Below are 21290 nucleotides of genomic sequence, written 5' to 3'. Positions count from 1 at the left end.
GCCAATAGCCAGTGACGTTTGTGGGAGCGGGACGTCCCTCTCAGCCAGTGCGGGAGATCCTTGCTGAGCCGATCCCGCCCCTGCCAGGAGCCCGGGCCGGAAGATGGCGGCGGCCGCTGAGCTGACGCTTCTGGAGAAGTCTCTGGGGCTGAGTAAAGGGAACAAATACAGCGCCCAGGGCGAACGCCAGGTGAGAGGCTGAGGCGGCGCGGCGCGGAGCGGGCGGGGGACTGGGGCGCGGCCTGCTGGGCCAGGTAAGACCCGGCCGCCAGCGGGGGCCGCCCGTCCCCTCCCCACGTGCCTGCGCCTCTGGGTCTCCTCCTGCGGCCCTGGCTCCGTGAGGGAGAGGGCGGCCTGCTCCGGGCGGGCTCGGCCTGGACTTTTCCTCCCGCGACGCTGTCATCATCCCATTCCCGGAAGGCGAGGGGGTCCTCAGAGAGCCCGGGGGTGGGCGAGGGTGGAGGCCGCGCGTGTGCGCTCAGTGACAGCAGCTACTGTAACCGCTCCTTTCACTCCGAATCACGCGACTGCGGCGCAGGGCGAACAGGTTCCAGGTGACCGCGCTAGACCCGGGGTGCAGCGGCGGTCGCGGCCGACATGCCCCTCCCCTCGGGAAGCTCGGTCGTGAGCTGGGGGGACGAGCATTGCAGCTGTTCTCCTGACAGTGCTGTGAAGTGCCGCGTTGAAGCGCAGACGGCTGGCAGAACTCGGTGGGCTTTGGCCCAATCCGGGAGGTTCAGCTTCTCAAGGTCAGTGTGCAACGTGCAGAGAACGAGGGGGAGAAAGTCACCCGACGTGAGACTGACTGGTGAGGTGTAAGGACTCAGATTTCTAAGGGCATTGAGGGGCGTTTGTGTTTTATAAAGGTGGTTATTTGCCGTGGAGGGAGTGTGTTAGAGGAAATGACTGGAGGACAACAACTGTGATATATGTTTTTTGTCTCTTCGAGATTCTTTTCTAAATGACATTTGTTTTTGTTCTTACTTTTTTCTGTTCTTAATTTGGTCCATGTTAAAATCTTGTTTCCAAAGCAGTCGTGTTGTAGATTTCCCACGAAAATTAAACTGAGGTCTTGGAAAGGATCCATGATTTGCCTAAGACCAACCCACTGATTGGTGCAGAGAGAACCTTCCTTTTGCTTCTTCCTCTGGCCTCCTGCTGATCCTCCCCTTCTGCAGCTACCTCCTGGTTTGGTTTCTAGTTTTTAGGGTACGTTGTCAACACGAGTCTTGCCTTCACGGAGCTTTTTATCCAGTATGAAAAATAGTCATTGGCAACTCATTTTAAGCAGAACAGAAAGTTTACTAAGTGGAGGAAAGCGTTGTTGAGGAGTGTGGAAGAGAAAGTTAATTCTGACTATAAAAATGGGTTTGTAAACTTCATGAAAAGCTGGTGTTTAAAGTGCGTCAGACCAGTAAATGGTGAAAGATTGAGTGATTCGGGGCAGCAAGTATAACATGATGAATGATGCAATCCAGAGTAAGCTCAGAATTATAGTACGAGGCCCATTTGTGAGGGCTGTGGAGTTCAGAGTGTGGTTTCTTATTTTAATTAAAACTTTTTTTTAAGCACAGGACCACTATTGATAGTTTTCTGTGTATGTGTTTGGGGAAAGGGACGAGGGTATGTGATAAGATTCATTCATTTTTGGGAAGACAGCTGACAGCAGTAAGCCAGCAATAAGGCAGTCTCTGCAGCATTATCTTTTTTATTTTTAGGGGGTTTTTTTGGGGGGGGGTACTTAGGTTTATTTATTTACTTTTAATGCATGTGCTGGGGATTGAATCCAGGACCCCGTGCATGCCAAGCACACACTTTACCACTGAGCTATACCCTCCCCCCTGCAACATTATCAATAATTAAAATTTGAAAACAGTCTGGAAATACAGCTCTAGGAGAATGGTTTATTAAACGATGGTACATCAGCACACTGGAATATTATTTATGGAGCCACTGAATGCGGTAACGTTGAAGACCATGGAACCTTAAGATGAATGTGAAAATAGTTTGTGTCCCATGATTGTAGCTGCAGGTTTTCATAGTTAGACTGCGCAAGGGACGAGAATGGACTTTCCAGCCAGTTGTATTACATTTAAACCCTGACTCTGCCGTTACAGACCTGGCAACCTTGGTCCTTTACCTGTAAACTGAAGATGAGATTACTTCCTGTCTTAGAAGACACAGTGATTAGATGAGAAAGTAACTGGGAATGTTTTTGAGTTAGTGTGATAGAGTTGTGGATAATTTATTTTTACAAATAATTCTCTTTAGAATTGTCATTTTCCCCCCACACTCAGCAATTGTGAGTTCTCTTTCTGTCTCTCTTTTTTTTTTTTTTTTTTTTTTTTGTACAGTATAAGATGCATTCAGAAAAGCACACAAACCTCAAAGAGTTAACTTCCATAAAGTGCACACACCCAGGTGACCACACAGTCAAGGAACAGAACATTGGCAGCACTCCCAGCGAGTTCCATGTTGTTTTCTTTTAACGCATTTTGTTAATGCATTAGATACATGTAACTTTAGATATAATGGTTTCAGTTTTAGACTAGAAACCAAGCTAGGAAGCAGTGGCAGAAGAGGGAGGAATCAGCCGGAGGCCAGAGGAAAAGCAGTGTGAAGGCAAAAGTGCCAGGTCAGGAAGCTGAGTAGTGAATGGAAACCAGCCGGTGAGGAAGTGGAAAGCTGAGAAGACTTTGAGTTCCCTCCTTTGACTGTCAGGAATCTGTGTCCATAAGCTGTTATGTATACTTCACGTGGTCTTGTTGACCTCCGTGTGTGTGCGCAAGGGCCCTGCGCGGTGCAAATCACTGTCCAAGTTCAGGATGCTATTTCACGGCTGGAAAGAGCAGCCGTCTTCCCGAGGAAATACTCTTTTGGTTTCCTTAGCTGGTTGAGACTGTGTACTTGTTATTTATCATTGGTCAGTCTCCCCCTTGGTGATACTTTCCATTTTCTTTCAAGTTTCTGAAAATGCTTCACTTAGTTGTGCATCCAAAACAATTAAATTAATTAGCAATTTATTACCATCTGATCTTTTTGTATTGCTGTTCTAAGAGGGGAAACATAAAAAATACAATTATTTTTCAGGTGACTACCTGAAGCCCAGACTTTATTACTAGACTTTTGTTATCAGTGACCTCACTCTAAATGACTCCAAAATTGGTGGACATGCAGTCCATGGCAACAAGGTCACCAGCACAGCCCACACCTAGTTGATGAGATTGCTAATTATATTAGATCACATATCACTTAAACCAGCCTAGATCTCATTTGGTGGTTCTAACTATATCAACACGAATTCAGTGTTCACGTAATTGTTTCTTATTTTTGTTAATACAGAAGTCGGGTTCATTTAAGTATGCTCGTTCACCTTGCTAAAATAGGGTATGGGTAACCTTGATCGAAATTAATGTGGTATTATTAGGGTTTCCGTTTTCTCTTTTTGTGCATACGTAGTTATAAACTATGTAGAAACATTACACTGATTTTTGCAATGTCATTACCATTTTCAAATCATCAAGCATCTGTTATCAAATGTAAATTATATGACTGCGCTTTCCCAGACTTTCATTTGTATATAACTTAATACCAGAGTATTTGAAAACCCAGTTTTCAAATGTAGCAGTTGCTTAGAACTTACAGTCGTGGTGGTATTTGTTTTTAAATTTTATCTGAAGAACTCTTTTTCTCTTGTTCAGATTCCAGTTCTTCAGACAAACAATGGCCCAAGTCTAACAGGACTGACCACAATAGCAGCTCATCTCGTCAAGCAGGCCAACAAGGAGCATTTGCTGGGAAGCACCGCAGAGGAGAAGGCAGTGGTTCAGCAGTGGCTGGAGTACAGGGTCACTCGAGTGGACGGCCGGCTCGGTCCAGACTCCATCCGCGCCGTGCTGAAGGTAGCGTGCCCCCTCCGGGCGCCGGAGTGCACGCGCGGGCCCTAGCAGGGCGCGCTTTTCCCTGACACTCGGGAACTGAAGCTGGTGGCCTCCTTGGCTTGTTTCCTTCTGCCTCATGGCAGTCTGTGCCTGTCATCACCTGGAACAGACCCTGCCAGCCCTCTCCGTTCAGATCTCAGCCCAGACACCCCTTCCCCAGAGGCGTCCTTGACGGATGCAGTTCCTTGTTCTGTATGCTTTTCTTTCATATTGTAGCCTTTCCTGAGCCTTCCCTTTGTAGCACTCAGCATTGTCATCCTAATAGTTTTGTGTGCTTTTTCTTTTTAATATGATGGCTTGATATTTATTTGCCCCACTCAGCAGTGCTGACTCCCTAAGCAAAAAGTACTTTCTTGAAGGCAAGGGGGAATCAAACTCCTTGGGGTTGTAGTTTGAAAATAACTGTCCAACTGAGCTGAGAAAGCCCACATTTCCCTCCCTTGAGACTTAGTGCTTTAGGATTTATATTTTCTTTCTAAAAAAAGGCAAATTAAAATAAAAGAAACTATTAATATAAAATATAAACTGAATATGGCTCCAGAGTCACCAAGCATGAAAAACTTTCTAAATAAAATTATTTTTGTTGATTACTTGCATAAAAATAAAGCACTTGCTTTTTTTTTTTTAAAGCTTAAAATTTGAAGGGACCTTAGCGATCACCCAGACAACCTCATATCATTGTAGGAATCCCTTCTGTTTCCTAATTTTATTTCAATTATAATGTCAGTTGGTAACATAAGTTGTGCAAGAAGATCTTATGGTAATGAAAGTTTTTCATTTATCATTCTGGGGGAAATGGTTTAAACCATATCCTTGACAGATGCCATCAATACAACTAGTAGAAAATAAATTTCAGATCTTTTTCCTTTATAGGTCTGTCATGATCAACTGTTCCTCGTTAATACCCACACGGACCCTTCTGCACGTGGCAGTGTTTCCAGAGGGTAGAAAGCATGCCTTCCCTTTAGATGAATGTGAGATTTCAGGGAATAAAAATTAAATAAGCTGTCTCTTACAGTTTTCCAAAAGAAAATGTTAGTGATAAAGTAGTTAATTCTGAAATATGTGAACAGGATTTTTTCTTTTTTCAGTTACAGACAGTTTACAGTGCTGTGTCAGTTTCTGACGTACAGCACAATTTTTCAGTCATCTATGAATATACCTATATTCATTTTCATATTCTTTTTCACCATGAGCTACTACAAGGTCTTGAATATATTTCCCTGTGCTGTACAGTATAAACTTGTGTATCTATTCTATATATACCCATCAGTATCTACAAATCTCAAACTCCCAGTCTAATGAGCAGGATTTTGTTGAATTGGGTGTAAACATTTTAAGAGTTGTATTCATCGATTTGGTATCAGGAACATAGAAGGAATTCCACCCAAACATTGTATCTGGGATTTGTAAGTATTATTATTTGAAATTTCAAGGGGGAGAGTCCGACTGGAAATAGTCCTGTTTTTTGAAATGTGTGAGGCACTGGGTGATATGGGTTGTCGCCCTTGCTCTGCCGCAGTTTGCTCATCTTACCTACACTGATGAGTCAGATACAGTCAGAGGGGCTGATGATACAGTGACCCATTAGCACAGCACCTTCCCTGGGAGAACCCAGACCCACGGGGGAGACAGCTGTGTGTATAATGAACAGCAATGTGATTTTTGGCCACATGAGCACAGATGAAAAAGAGTTAGTTTCTGTTTTATTTTGCTTTTTGCTATTTCATGATAGTGTTTTTATTTTAAAGGCAGTGTTTATTATAGGAATTTAGGAACTAGAAATAAGCAAGTAAAAGAAATTTCAGTATTTGTAGTCCCTCCACCAGGAGAGAACTGTTAGTGACACTTACGTACAGTCATCAAATGTTGAATAATCAAATCCCTTTTGCATTCTTTCAATGCTTTTCTTTTCATACCTGTGTGTGTGTGTTATTTTAAAAATGGTCAGCTGTTGGCCACTGTAACTTGTTTTTTTGTTGTTGTTATTCACTGACAGTCTGTTGTGAACATCTTTTCAAGAAGTCCATCAATATTCTCTTAGATTATCTTTGATAACCTGCTAGTTGTGCCGGAATTTAGTCTCTCCCCATATAGTTGCTAGGCTGTTGCTGAATATTTTAACACATTCCCACTTGTTTCATAAGGCTAAATTCCTGCAGGGGAGATTGTTGGGCCAAGGCTGTGTGCATCTTTGAGGCTGTGCTGCTCATTTGCCTCCCAGAAAAGTACATTATTATAGTTTGGCAGTAGATGAGCACAGCCTCTCCCACAAACCCCTTGCTGACATGGACGTCACCCTTTTTCTCCATTACCACCCCAGTTTCATTTCCAAAACAAAACAAAAACGATTTCTCTGTTCACTTTGTGGCTTTTTTCCTTGACATTATTATTAATGCCATGGCGTTTTAAAAATAACGCTGCTGAGCATTTTCATTATTTTTAAAAATTTGCTCATGTGTATCATTTGCCCACTATTACACTGGGCTATTTCTGTGTGTATTACTTATTTTTTAAAATCTTGCTATTAGAATATTGTGAAAGGATTATGTTTATTCACTCCCGTATCAGTGCTAAAATGACAATTATAAGTATAAGAGGCTCATGATTAAGTAATATGTGATTTTAAAAAGCACTTTCAAACAAACAAAAAGCACAATTTCAAACACTTAACGTTTGAATCTAGATGCAGGATGCATAGTTGTTTATTATCCTGCTTCAATGTTACTAGGAAGTTTACTGTTAGATGGTCAAGAGGAAAAAGAAAAATCGGGGGAACTCTATGGGGGAAGTATTTTTTAAGGTTTGGCAATGGCATCAGAAGGACTTGTTTTAAAAAAAAAAAGGAAATGAACATCAGACATTTAGTTCTGCTCCATGAATATTCTGAATGTGTGAAATTCTGTGCTTTGAAATTCAATTTCCAAACTCAATTTCTGAAATTATGAAAAATCAGAATTTAATTTCTGAAAATGTGATTTATAGAACTAATTAGAAAAATATTACCTATGCATAGTTTTTGAAACTCCATTTTTAAAGTCTTTATAACTAAAGACTGCAACCTTGAAAGAGTCTTTATAACTAAAAAATAGGTATGGATTCTATTTTAAGAATATACACATTATACACTGCAGTGTTAAATTATTGTTTCAGACCTTTTTTAAAAAATGCTTCTTAAAATTAATTATAGATACATTTATTTTATTCTTATGTTTTGTCAAAATTGTTTCATTTGAAGACACTTGGAGAGAAACCATCCCCATCCAACAGATTAATGTAGAATTTGAGTGGTAGCCCGTAAATACACCAGTACTTCCCTCGGCCCAATTTTATTTTGATTCCTATGCACTTGTTTCCTTGCTTATGTCTGTGTTCCTTTACATCATCATCCGTACCACCCCTCACAGTCCCAGATTCACATACCATTTTGAAAATTACTGTCTTTAAAATGAAGGCGTGGGCAGACTCAAAGAGATCAGAGTCAGTTCAGCAAACATTTACCGATCACTGAACCACTATGTGCCAAGCATTTGGCATGTGATTTGAGAATCAAAACAAAATTGTCTCTCCACAGTTGAAAGAATTTTTCCAGAATGAATAGAGCAGTGTTTTATAACTAGTCCTTAGAGGAGCCTGTGAGAATATCTGATTCATGTGACCTATTTATAAACCTTTCTCTCAAGGTGATATGAATCTTTTGTCTCATTTAATTTGAATGCAATTTAATGTAAATTCCTGTGCTGTTAAATTACATGTTAATTTTGAGAGGGACCAAAAGGATTCATATAAATTTTTTTAATCTGGATTTTTTTTTTTCTTTTCTCAAGAAACTAATCAATTTATTCATGCTGGTCTATCAGACAATATTTCTAATTTAGATTAAGACCTTTTAAAGTTTTATTTAATTTTTTAATGTACATACTTAGAAATCTTTTTTCCTTCAAAAAGTGCCTCTTAGCTGTTTAAAGAGCTCAATGCTTCCTAGTGGGTTTTTTTGTTTGTTTTGTTTGGGGTTTTTTTTGGTAATTATTTTAAATGAATTCTTTTTTGTGTATACTTAAATTAACATAACCTTTTAATAATTGAGTCATTCTCTGGAGAACAAATGACAGAGACCTCGCTGGAGCTTTAAATGGTGTTTGAAACTGAGTCTTTAAGGTGTTGGAAAGCTAGATATCCAGTTGCAAAAGAATGAAGCTAGACCCTTACCTTATACAATATTTAAAAATTAACTCAAAATGGATCAAAGTCCTAAATGTAAGACCTAAAACTGTAGTACTCTTAGAAGAAAACGTAGGAGAAAGCTTCACGTCATTTGATTTGGCAGTGCTTTCTTGGATATAACACCAAAAGCACAGGCAACACAAGTAAAAAATATATAAGTTGGCCTTCATCAAAATGTAAATTTTCTTTGCATCAGTAGACACAATTAACAGAGGGAAAAGACAACCCATGGAGTGGGAGAAAATATTTGCAAATCATGTAACTGATACTGTCCAGACTGTATGGAGAACTACAACTCAACAGTAACAAAAAATTAGGAACCCAGTTAAAAATGAACAAAGGACTTGAGTAGACATTCCTCCAGAAAAGATATACAAAGCTAAAAGGAAGATAAAAAGATGCTCAACATCACTAATCATTAGGGAAGTGTAAATCAAAACCACATTGAGATATCATCTCACATCCGTTAGGTAGACTACTACTGAAAAACACCACCAGAATAACAGGTATTGATAAGGGTGTACAGAAATTGGAAACCTTGTATACTGTTGGTGGGAGTGTAAAATGATGCAGCTGCTAAGAAAAACAGTATGGTAGTTCCTCAAAAGATTAAAAATATATGATCCAGCCATTCCACTTATGGATGTACACCCAAAAGAGGTCTCAGAGGTATTTGCACACCCATGTTCATGTCAGTGTTATTTGCAGTAGCAAACAGGTGCAGTCAACCCAGGTGTCTGTTGAGAGATGAATGGATAAACATTGTGTGGTATACACACGCAGTGGAAAATCTTTCAGCCTTAATATGGAAGGGAATTCTCACACCTGCTACAACATAGCTGAACCTTGAGGATATTATGCTAAGTGAAATAAGCCAGTCACAAAAAGACTAATAAGGTGATTCCACTTATATACAGCATATAAAGTAGTCAAATTCATAGAACCAAGAAGCAGAACTGTGATTGCCGGGGCCTGGGGATGAGGGAAACATGGAGCTGTGTAGTAAGTGCAGAGTTTTAGTTTTCCGAGATGGAAAAATTTTGAAAATTGATTGTACAACAATGTGAAGACCTTTAATGCTTACTGAATTATTCACCTAAAAAATGGCTAAGGTAGTAAATTTTATGTTACGTGTATTTACTGCAATTAAAAAGTTAAAAATAATACATATATTAAAAAAATGCAACAAGCCAATTATAGTTCTCTTAAGACATAGAAATTGTTGAGGGGCTTTTTATATTTTAATGGAAAAAAACAGATCTTACATGAGCATGATTTACAAAATATTCTGCCCCCCCTTACAAAAATTGGAGCCTCTGAGATTGTCAGAGATGGCACTGTGAATATAATTTTTTAATGTTTTATTTCTTTAAAATAAAATAAGACTAATAATGTTTACCCTGTTTTTAAAAATAAGGTAATTATTATATGATTTGTGATTTTGAATGACTGACTCTATTATTGTCAAAGATTAAATTTATGAAATTCAACATCAATATTTTGTTTTCTAATAATAGCCTTCCAAATGTTTTAAGTCAAATGGTATGGTAGTTAACATTATTATTGTTTCTTAAATTAATATTTTATTATTTATTTTTTCTAGGATCTTAATTCATATCTTGAAGATAAAGTCTACCTTACAGGATATAACTTTACGTTAGCAGATATCCTATTATACTATGGTCTTCATCGCTTTATTGTGAGTATCTGAATAGTTACTGGCTTTTTTTTCTGTGATGTTCAGAATGATTTTTTAAATTTGTCTTGACCTTAAAAAAATTGTAACATTTTCAGCGTAGCAAATCAAAGTGAGAGGAATCGTTTTTATACAAGGTGCCTTATGCAGATATTCCTTCCATGTGTCCATCACACGTTGGAGCTTCCTGTTCCTCAGCCTACTTGATTTCTGTTCTCATTCCTGCTTTTCTTTGCAATTTTTTCTCTTGCCACCCTTTGGACTTGATCGTCATCATCACCCAGACCCCACGGTCACCTTTCTGCTCCACCCCTACATGCAGTTATTCCAGCAGCGCATCTGCTGTGCGACCGCATGTCCTTGTGCTCAGTCTCTCTCCCCAGTCTCATCACTGTCTGAAGTTGCTCGATTCCTTCCCTTTTTCCAGACCTGTGCCCTTTCTTCCCCTTCCAGCTTAGATCCCTTTTGTGTAATTCGACTCCCCAACCCTTGGTCAGTTCAAATAGACGCCTTCAGTCCTGTCTCCAGTCTGTGCCGTGTTGGAGAAGCCACACAGCTACAGATTGGCACCACGATAAAATGATACCATCCCATGTCAGCGTTCCCCCTAGGGCGGTTTCCCTCCAGCCCCACCCTCTCCCTTCCCTTGCATCTTCAGTCATGACCACAGAGCCTTCCTCCCTCCTTCAGCCGGAAGGCGGGGGCTTTCCGTGAGAATCCCCGCATTTTCCACCCGCCCACATGCACGTCCTCACCACCTTACCTCCTTTTTCTGGCCTCAGAAAGGACCAGCTTGCTTTATCCCTAGATAAATCCATCCATCCAACCCCTTACCTCAGCTCCCCTTCACCTCCTGCCCCATTTCTGGATCTCATCCCAGATTTTATCTTTCCTTCCTCATAGCTTCAGTTTTTCCCTCCATCTGGTCAGTGCCTTTACTTTAAATTATTTCCCATCTTAAAACAATTACGCAGCACTCTCTGTTCTAGGCACCATTCTGTTTGCTTTCTGCATGTTAACTCATTAATCCTGTAACAGCCCCATGGGAGAGATGCTATTACTGTCATTCTCCCCACGTCACAGAGGGAGTAACCGAAGCCCAGGGGGGTCAGAGGTCATCTTCGAGTATCACTAAGTAAGCGGCAGCCAGGTCTGGAGGCCGGGCACTTAGACTCCAGAGTTTGTGCCTTCTTCTCTCTGTCTCCCCACCTGAGACCTCCTCCGACACCCATCTTCCCCCTGGAGAAAAGAAGCCATAGATTTTTCTGTGTCCTGCGCCTCGTGCATCCTGTCGAGCCGGTCCTGCTGCTCGTGCCTCTTGGGTGCCGCTCCCGTGGGTCTCCCCCTGTGATCCTGGGTGACGTTCTCTTCTGTCTGGGCTGTTGAAATGGCCTCCGGCCACCAGTCTCATCTCTCACCGTCCATCTTTATTGCCACCAGTGCGATTTTTCTCATGAACGTGTCTTTGTCTTTCTCAAAATAATGAAGTAACTCCCCACTGCCTGGGATGGGAGACCCTTCCTCCCACGGCCCCACCCACCCTGCTGGTCTCTCCCTTGGCCGCAGCGTCATCCCTGGCGTCTCCTCCATCAGGGCTCTGGCTGCTCCCTGTCCTCACCCAGCTCTTCTCTTTGGCTCCTCGGTCCCAGCCCTTCTCTTCCTCCCGAATTTGTTTGTTTTTCATCCACGTCACTCGGTTCCAGCACTGATTCCCCAGTGAAGCGCCCCCGGGCTCCCAAAGCGCGTCCAAGCACCCTTTCCCCTCTTTCTCTTTGTACCTCATAGAACACCCCAGTTCTGGCTGGTTTCCCTTTGCATCGCACTTCTTCTTGGAAAATGTCTCTCTCTTTTAAGTTATAAACTGCCAGAGTCAGATCATAGCTGTCCATGCTTGTCACACCCGTGTCTGACGCCGTCCTGACACGTGGTGCCGCCCGCCCTCCCCTCTGGAAAGACACTGAAGGCCACAGCTGGATAGTTCATTCCATCACTCAGAGAGTTTCACATGTATTTCCACTTAACTAAGGAGGCAGGGCTAGGGTGTTCCCCTCCTGTTACAGAGAAAGATTCCTGCTTCAGGAGATCGAGGCCTTTCTGAAGAGCTGCAGCTCAGTTCCCGGAAGGGCCGAGCACACCAGCTGTGCTGACTCAGGTGTCCCTACGTGTGGGTCCGCACTTGGTCGAGGAAGATCCCGCAGTAACATGCGATGGTTACTGTCCGCCCCGCACTCAAGCTGTAACTCCCCGATTTGGATTTACTTGACTTAGTAAATGTCATTCCTCTAGGATCTAAGTGATAGTGTTAAATTCCATAGCATTATTGTGGTGGCCTAGGGTGATGCTTAATTCAGCATGACACTCTTCATTACAAGTTTACTCACCGAGGGCTCCCTGTATATGCCCCCAAGACTGTCCTCAAGGGACAGAGAAGAGGAATAAAACTCCATTTTCAGGTAACTGTTGATCTCACTGAATGAGATTGTTGTACAGTGGCAGACAATTCGTGAATAAGAGAGAAGGGAATTTAGTGCTAATTTCTGATCAGACTGTTGTGTCAATAAAGAGGCAGAGAAAAGCAGGGTGTAGACTCATGAAGTTGTCAGGAAAGTATCTGCAGAATTCAGGTGGCTTTGGCTGTCCAGGGGAATTACCGTCGTTTTAGAAAGCTTACGACAGACCTGACTGTGAGTATCACTCATAAGCAGAGCGACTACCTGATTTCTCTTCCAGAGCAGCACTTCTGGTGGTGGAGGGGGCCGTTGACAACTGCACAGGCACAGCCGGGGTTAAGTGGGACGAAGGCTCCGCACTGAGAAGGAACAGGACTCCCTTTTAAGCAAAATAAGGAGGCCAAGGAGGATGGTGTCCTATTTCTCTTCTTGCTCTAAGCACAGTCCCTTGTGCCGCTCCGTGCTTCTTGAGATGAGCGTTACTTAGCAATCTCTCCCTCTTTATAGTTCCTATTTTAGGTTGTAAATCTTTATCGTGCAAGTATAACCTTCAGTTACGCACGTCAGCGCAGTTACAGCAACCTTATTTAAGTGTGAAGGCAGTTGAAGTGGAGCCGAAATACCCCCATCACACCGGCCGCTCCTTGTCCCATTCTAGAATTAGAATATTTCAGGGGCGTCTTGCGATCACTTTGGTGACACGGCACAACTTACCTCATTTCAAAAGGCACAAAGCCCCCAAGGCAAGAAGGGTCTGCTCTTAAGGTGTCTGCGTTTCTTTCTCCCGGTGACAGACCCTGTCTTTGAACTTGGAGGAGTCCGTCACTTGATCTGAATGAGGTTAAGCTGCCGAGAGCCAGGCTGCCTTAGCGAGGGGACAAGAACAATTTCTCTCTCAAGGCAGCGACGACGCACCTGATGACATTTTAGAAACATATCTCAGTGCAGCACGACTTAACTTTGGAGCTTGGTATTGGGAGAAACGTCATCTCCTGGCCTCCGTGTGGTGGCTGCAGGCGGGCAAGAGGAGGCCTGTCAGGCCATCGCAGGCTCTGGCTCTGTGCAGCACGAAGCCGTCGTTCAGAAGGAGAGCATTTCCCCCAGATGCTTGTGGGTAATGAAGGGCACCTCTGGCAAACCCGAGTGTGCGTTTCCATCCTTCTCTCTCTGGCTTGTGCCTCTCAGACAGTAGAGGAGAGAAAGACTCCGAGAAAGGGCATGCTTGTGTGGAGTTTCCTTGCCAGCAGAGCGAACAGGGTCGTAATTCCACAATGCAGAATATTTGTGGCACCAGCTGCAGCGCTGTCCCACTGTGAGCCCGGGCACCCACGGGGGCGTTTGGTTTTCAAGCAGGTTGGAAGTGTCTCGTTCAGAGCTGCGTGTTGAAATCAGGACCCCATTAACAGTGCTCAGCGACCTGTGCCTGTCTGTACTCCCCATTCTGAGTTGTGTGCCCTCTTTCTGTGTGACGATTGCAATATGATGATTAAGGATAGCGTGCTTATTTTTTTTTTCAGAACAAAATTGAGTGGAATAATATGTAAATCACTCCATTAACCATCCCTTTGGGTTCATCAAACAGGTTCATAACCAAAGCAGCTCTCACACCCTGGTCCACGTGCAGGCAGAGTGCGTCGGAGAATCACACACATTCCCAGGGAACAGGCCTCCCAGACGAACCCTGTCCTGTGACAGGGCTGCGCTGTGGGGTTAACTGACATCCCTGGTGAGTTAGGTGTAAATATACCCAGATGAGAAAGAAGTGATTACTCGGTATTAAGTTCAGGCAGAGCAGAGGTGAGGCTCAGATCGCCCGCCCGCTCACATTCATCAGACAGCTTCTCGTGCTTCGGTGGGCTTTGGCAGTATATTTATTTCTGCCCTCATGTGTTCCTTCATTTATTTATTCTTCAATACCTAACATGTAATCAGAGCAATCAGCACGGTGTACAAAACAGCAGTCGGAGAACCTTCAAGTCATCAAATAATCTCGGCGTACCTTGTTTCAGTGGGAGCCCAGTTCTAGCTGTGGCTGAGCTGCTCTGTAAGATCCGGTCTGTCTTCATTCCCTCCGAGGAATATTACATTGTTCTTCCTTTGTTAAAATGCCAGTTACTGTGGCCGTTTGTCATCACACCAATGACTCACTGCTTTCTTCAAGTGATTTCACTCGTAGATAGCGGTCCCTGTGAACAGGCTGGTACTCAGAGATTACTAAAATCCTTTGTAATGTTATGTGTGGCTTGCCTATAAGATTGTTATCAATTGAAATGCATTTGTTTTGAAGCTTGGAGCACCAGTGGAGGTGTCATTCTTTTAGAAAGAAAGGAAAAGTAGAAATAGCCCCAGAACAGTCCAGGAACGCTGGTCATAAAGAAGGTCTCAGAGGCAGCGTGGTGCCAGTTGGAAAGGGAGCAAACCAACATCCCCCCTGATCTGGAATGGGTCGCCCAAAGAGTTTCTCCCATGTCTTCATGGAAAATTAGTGACTAAGAATATTATCTGTTTGGCTTTCAAGTTCAAACGAGTTACGGAGTGCCAGTATAAATAGAAAGGAATGATTAGGTAGGAAGAGCCAAACATCACTGTGGACACACTGGCATGCAGACCAGTCAGAAGCAGGAAATGGTAACCAGAACAATTGCATTGTGTTTCCTGCTATTAAAAAGGGGGTGGGGGGAGGAAAGAAAAAACTAGCCAACTAAAAAGGGATGATGGAAAACTGGTGTTGTAAGTGAAATAGTTGATGGGGATCCCATCCCAAAAGTTTTTTTTAACTATACGTTTGGGGAGGGGGATATCTGTTTTTTGTTTGTTCCTCTGTTTACAGTACATTCAAAAGTTGAATGTCTACCCAAAAAGTAGTGGAGGTAGCAAAGCCAGGTCAGTCATAGTTTTCTCAGACTCGAGGGACAAGCTCCAAAGTTTAAACCAAAAGGTCCAGTGTAACCTGACCCTTCTGGTAAAGCACTGTATTTCTAGCAAAATCTTCTGAGGGAAAAATTAACAGTTTACTTTCTCTAAAATAGAGCATCTAGTTTACAATTATTGGAATAAGTTAGGAAAGTGTTAGAAGAAACTTGAGACGCTCTTGGAATAAAAATTATTCTGTGCTGTGGGTCTATTGTAATCCTTACACTGAAGGCTGAAAATGTGAAATCTGTAAATTGGAGGAAAGTGATTCTGTGTCACAGTTTGTTGTGTGGTCAGTGACAGGCCTGGGGGCAGGAAGTGATCCTCCTTCCTGAGCAGATACTCTTCTGAAATGTAAATAGTAAACAGACACTGCCCTTCCCCCATTTCAAAATCTGAGGGAACAGCTTGAATGCAGCGCAGACAAGCATCAGTGCTCTGTTGTGGGGAAATGCTGTCTTCTCGGTACATTTTAATTCGTTCTGAAAAGTAACATCTCACACAGTGGCCAACTAGAGACTGTTTTAAAATGAAAAGAGTTCTGAAAAGACTGGATTGTAAGCAGTCAGATTTGACTCATCACGTTTTTAACAGCTGACGTTGAAATCAAGTTGGAGTAATACTTGCTTATTTCTGTTTGCTTTAACTGTCAGTAAAGAGCTTTGTTGAAGTTGGTTTTGAATTTATGTATATAGGTATGTATGTATGAATGAAGACTTACGCAATTTGCTATTCAGTTAGCAGCTATGTTTACCAGTGGTTGAACTTTTTAAAAATCTTACATTTTCTTTTGAAGTCAGTGGTGAAGTTCACACTTGGTAAAGATTTAGAAAAAACAAAAAGTTAGATCTTTTACAAAACGTGCTTTACCTTTTCACGTGTGGGCTGATACTCGGCTTACTCCACAATGGTGGTAAGTGCCGCCTGTGCACAGCGCACCAGACACGGAGGAAAAAATAATGTAATTGTTTACATGTGGAACCATGACTTTTCACTGCTAATAATTCAGGTAAACTGGTCCCACAGATAGACATTTGACACCTCTGACACCACAGAAACCAGATGTTGACACAGTGGTGTCTTAACGTCATAAAGGCAAAAAAGAAGGCAGGATGACTTAGAACCATTTTTCTCTTTAAATTGCCTTATAGTAAGTATAAAATGAAAATACAAATTCATGTAAACATTAAGAAAATACTACATGTATAGCTTTTAATTTTATTGTTAACATTTTCTATTCCGTAATACTTATTGGATACCAAGTAATTTGTCCTTCAGTTTTGTTGACCTAGTAACTTAGCAGAATGTTTGCCTGTTATGCTGAATAAGACAGGACATCCATCTCACTAGAACTGCCTTCCAGCAAGCAGACTGCTAATGGATTTGCAGTTCACGAGGGTGCCTGAGACTTTTTTCTTTATGTAAACATTCCGTGTCAGTCTTATGGAGACTTGACAGATACTGTTAAATAAATGAATTAACAACAGGAGAAAGAACTACACTGTTCTTACATGGTTCATGGTTGTCCTACTGGCTTCTCCTTACGTGACACCTCTTCATGATTTTTGTCTCAGAGAAAAGTCTTTGAGTCCCCTGGTTCAGAATCTGAGCCCAGTGAAGTAATAGGCACTGTCTTTCTGTAAGCAAATCTCTGGGCATCCTTGTAGCTCGATAGTAAATGCTGTGAACTGCAACATCCTCTAAAGGTCGAGTCCAGCTTTACTGCAAACGGGATTTAGGTCTGTTCTTCACCTGAGGCATGTGCCGCTGGAAACAGCCCTTCCTCCTTGTATTAAGCAATAATCACTTTACATTTCATGGGTCGTTGTCTTCCTCAGTAAAGTTTTTCCCCAGAGTTTTGTAGAAAGAGGCAGTTGTCTACTTGTATGTATACACCAGCCATCTACAAATATATATATACACACACACACATACATATATATATACTTTTTCCTTGTTAAATATGTTAGATGCCAGTAAACCTTTCTTATTTTAGGTTTGCAAAAAATATTGCAGAAAGAACCCTATCTTAGTCTCTCAGAAGCTGTTATTTTCCTTTCTCCCATTTTCCTTTCCAATAAAATAAAAAACAAACTCTTCGGTTCTCTAGACCCAGAGTTAATGTAAACTTTCCATTTGCTGAAAACTTCAGATTTCACTAGAAAGCACATCTGATTTTGAACTGAACATGAAAGCATTAAGCCAACAGAGAGCTCTTCCAAGTGGCCAAAACGTTTCACTCCTGTCTGACCGCGTTGGCTTTGAGAACTGTGAGAATCCCCCCCTCCCCCAATTTCTGTCTCCTGCTGAAATGGTAACAATACTTGCACTTATGTAATGTCTATGTTGTATGTGTGTTTTTAATCTCTACTTAGGTTGACCTGACAGTTCAAGAAAAGGAGAAATATCTTAATGTGTCTCGCTGGTTTTGTCACATTCAACATTATCCAGGCATCAGGCAACATCTGCCCCGTGTTGTCTTCATCAAGAACAGACTGTATGCTAATTCCCACTAGAAGCCACCCGGGCCGCCGTACAGAAGACTGATTACCATAGTTTAAATGGGAAGTGCATTCGGGACCAGAGAACTGACGTAACTTAACATGCAGTCATTCTTTATTTGTTAAAGTTGGTAGAATTTTTAACGTATAAACTTGTGTTCTTTGGTTGACATGTCTGCAGGTTTTTTCCTTTTAATGTCAAACTTCAGCTGCTGTCAAAAGTTGAGTTGAGATCAAGTCATAGATTACCTTGTTTTTATAGAGGAAATTTATTTTAATAAAAGTTGCAAATCAGTGGCTTAATCTTTAAAAAAATAGTCCTTTCAGTGGTTGACATTTAGCTATTTATTGACCTCTTTCATCTTTTAAAATTCATTTTCCCCTTCTGAATATTTATGGTAGTTTGTTTATTAAGAACTATATAAACTGTGCCAAGGATACCAAAAAGGAGAGACAGATGGATTTGTTTTCAGATATTTATGTGAGCCAGTAAACATGGTGGGAAAAACCTTTTTTGTTTGTTTCTTTCTTTCCTGTAGTCTGTACTCACTGAGGTGAAACTAACTACTGCACTGCCCTGGCGGGGGCTGGACTAAGACACATTCCCTTGAGTTAATGGTTCTTCGGTGGTGGTTGTCCTGCTGGAAGGTGCAGTAGCTAAAAAGCAATGGGACGTTCCCTCTCTCCCACTAATTTTGGACTTGATAACTACCAGATTTTTCCAAACTAAAAGCCAACATCAAAAGGCTGCTGTTGACTCTCTGTAGAGAACGAAGAGATCCTTTATTTTAAAATCTATACAATTTCTAATTCTTACCAGCTGAGTAAATAAATAGTCGATGTTTGAGTAAGTAAATAATCAAGTAATCAATTATATCTACAAATAATAATAAGACAGAGTCCTTGAGCGCTTCGCTATTTAATATCCGGGTGCTGATGCGGGTCTCCGGAGCTACACAGCTCAGAGTCCAAGTGCAGAGAGCGGAGACTTGGGAAATACACATCCCTCTGGGTGAGTCGTGCTTTTATCACTTACCAGCAGTGTGCCCTGAAGCCAATCAGTTAACCACATTTTCTTAATCTGTAAAAATAAAATGTAAAGATAAAGCATAAGACCTAAGTCATAAGGATGAGCTGGGACGATGTATGTGGAAAAGCCCATCCTGCAGCCTGGCACTCAGTAAAGGCTTCTCTGTAAGAATGCCTCACCGCCCCTCTTCCCATCCCACCGGGTTTTTGCCCTTCATGTTACTGAGTCTAGAGATTCAATAGGCCAAGAGCGTGAGTTTACTGTAGTAGACCAAGACAGTTTTTACAGGACTGGATTTAGAAATACATTGCTACTGGGAGCATTTTTAATTTTATAAAGGAGCCTTTCTATTAGAAACTAGAAACTCGTATTTGTATATTCAGAGACTCAAGGGCTCAAGTGAATCTGGGGAGTCTGTCCGTCCACCACAGAGGCGGGCCTGTCTGACTGTCCCTGCGGACCGCTGCCCCCCTGGGTGTGCTGTGAGCATTCCACCTGAAGTTTCAGGGCTGCAAATTACTCCCTCCCCTAACACTTCTCTGGTCTCCTCTGGTATTGTCGGAAAGAATGGAACTCTTACAGTCAGGTACACACGTGTACATCCCACGGAAAGATAATACACACAACTATTTGACAAGTCATCAAAATTGTGAAGTACAGCTTTTTCACTTATATATTTTTTCCCTAACGTTTGACTTCATTCCTTTCATTAAAAAAATGCCAGATGTTACACAAACTTTAATATTAATCCAGCTTTGGCAGAGATGAGGTGATTTAATGGATTCCTGCATTAAGCTTTTTAACCTCAGAGAGCAGTATTTCTTCTTCTCTGTAATTACATAACCTGCCCCTACCCATTACCAGGGCACTAAATTTCAAATTCTCCGTACACCTGAGTGGCTGTGACATATCTGGCCATCTTAATTTTAGTCTTGATTTATTGATGCTGAATTGCCTCCCAACTCTTCCTGGAGCTCTGGGTGAATTTTATTGCAAAAGCAATGGGGAGAAAGTCACCGCTGTATATCTTTCTTGCTGGGCAGAGCTTTTAGATACACAGGGGGCTTTATATCCCACTGCTCCGTGTCTTCCACGCTGGATTTATAGCACTGGAGCCCAGCTGTAGGGTTACATACAGACACATCAAAGATAAGATGGTGAATTTTGTTCTGCAGTAATGATTACTTGCTGGAGCCCACATCCCTGCAGGCTCTGCCTTTATGCCCCACACCGCTGGCGAGTAAAACTAATTCCAGCTGCTACCTAATCTAGCAAAACTCATCTTTCTCTTACGAGAGAGGCCAAAAGAGGGCAGACAGGAAGTAGGGGAATCTGAGATGCTGGCCATTTTGCCTATTAAGTCTCAAGGGTTTCTCCTTCCACTATCAGGACTCCTTTAGGAGTATTTTAATCCTTTAAACTTCCATTCCTTTGTGGGGGGAATGAAGGCTTCGCGCTCTGCCAGCCTGGCGAGTTAAGTGACGCTTATCTGTGCTGTCTCTTCCCCTCCAGAGAGTCTGGGTCCCTAGGGCTAGCCCGCTGCATCAGGGACCCTGCAGGCTTGACTTCCCATTTCTGCTGAGGGTCATCTGTCCTCACAGTCTTGCAGGGGATAACTTTTGCCACACACACCCCTACCCCCCGCACATCATCTGCTTGAGAAATTTGTGCCTGGCAGGCCTGTCTGTCCAAGTTAAGCTTGAAACACAGTAGCCACACAACTAATTTGACAAGGCATCGCTCTAAACAGTGAGGCTGCAGGCCTGCTTTGAATAAGGCCACAAACTTCCCGCCATCTGGTTACAAATTCCCAAGTTCCTTTGGAGAAGTCCACGGACTAGTCTGTTCATGCAACTCGGCTTGTCCTTCCTCCACTGCCCCATTTTTTCCAACCTTCTGCAACACAAACACACACAGACACACACACACACACCCCTTGTCTTAAAGGCTGTTAGAGATGTCTAACCCTCTGATTAGCCTCACCAGCTTTTCAGTGCCTGACTGTTCAGCATTTGACTTAAGCCTTGTCACTTGCATAAAAGAACTCTAGAAGTGAATGAAGGTCATCATCAGAAGTTTGGGGATGGGTAACAGATGTTGCCAGAAAGCAGTGGTTGTCAGACTTCAGCATGTGTGGTCATCACCTGGGGCTTCTCCAAACACAGACTGCTGGGTCCCCACCTGAGGTTCTGATCCATGAGGTCTACTGTGGTGACCACAACATGAAAACCACTCTATGACACCTGTCCAAAGCTTCTGTGACAAACAGTCATAGAGCAGCTGTATTCATCCAAAACCTTTTGGTCTTTTGGCATACCTGAGTCCAACTTTCTGGAGGTGGGACCAGTGTAGTATCGTAGCATCCTGTGTTCTGACTGGATGGCTCTGTCACAGGAGCACAGTTTCTCCCCATAGCAGCCCCCTATGGTAAAGCACTGCGTGTTCTCCAAGTGATGGAGTACACCAGAAGCAGCTGTACGGGGAACAAGCAGGATTCCGTCCAGGAAGGTTCAGTCCAGGACAATAAAGTTGCTG

The 21290-nt window shown here is 42.4% G+C and overlaps 1 protein-coding gene across 1 annotated transcript; it reads left to right on the top strand.

Moving 5' to 3' along the window:
* The first annotated feature begins 32 nt into the window (after positions 1-32).
* EEF1E1 (eukaryotic translation elongation factor 1 epsilon 1) lies at positions 33-18234 on the top strand. The gene is made up of 4 exons (XM_074348075.1): positions 33-190; positions 3702-3902; positions 9769-9864; positions 17600-18234. Exons 1-4 carry the CDS (start codon positions 104-106, stop codon positions 17738-17740), a joined length of 525 nt encoding a protein of 174 aa, XP_074204176.1. The 5' UTR covers positions 33-103; the 3' UTR covers positions 17741-18234.
* The last annotated feature ends 3056 nt before the right edge of the window (positions 18235-21290 follow it).

Source organism: Camelus bactrianus, chromosome 20, assembly GCF_048773025.1.
Source record: "Camelus bactrianus isolate YW-2024 breed Bactrian camel chromosome 20, ASM4877302v1, whole genome shotgun sequence".
NCBI classification, from domain to species: domain Eukaryota; kingdom Metazoa; phylum Chordata; class Mammalia; order Artiodactyla; family Camelidae; genus Camelus; species Camelus bactrianus.
This window is presented reverse-complemented; position numbering and strand designations above follow the sequence as displayed.

What these genes read in the sequence shown, in the direction of transcription:
- EEF1E1 (XM_074348075.1), top strand. Translation starts at nt 104, where the DNA reads ATGGCGGCGGCCGCTGAGCTGACGCTTCTGGAGAAGTCTCTGGGGCTG. An exon ending in GCGCCCAGGGCGAACGCCAG is followed by an intron (nt 191 to 3,701) that starts GTGAGAGGCTGA and finishes TCTCTTGTTCAG; the next exon opens with ATTCCAGTTCTTCAGACAAA. An exon ending in CCATCCGCGCCGTGCTGAAG is followed by an intron (nt 3,903 to 9,768) that starts GTAGCGTGCCCC and finishes TATTTTTTCTAG; the next exon opens with GATCTTAATTCATATCTTGA.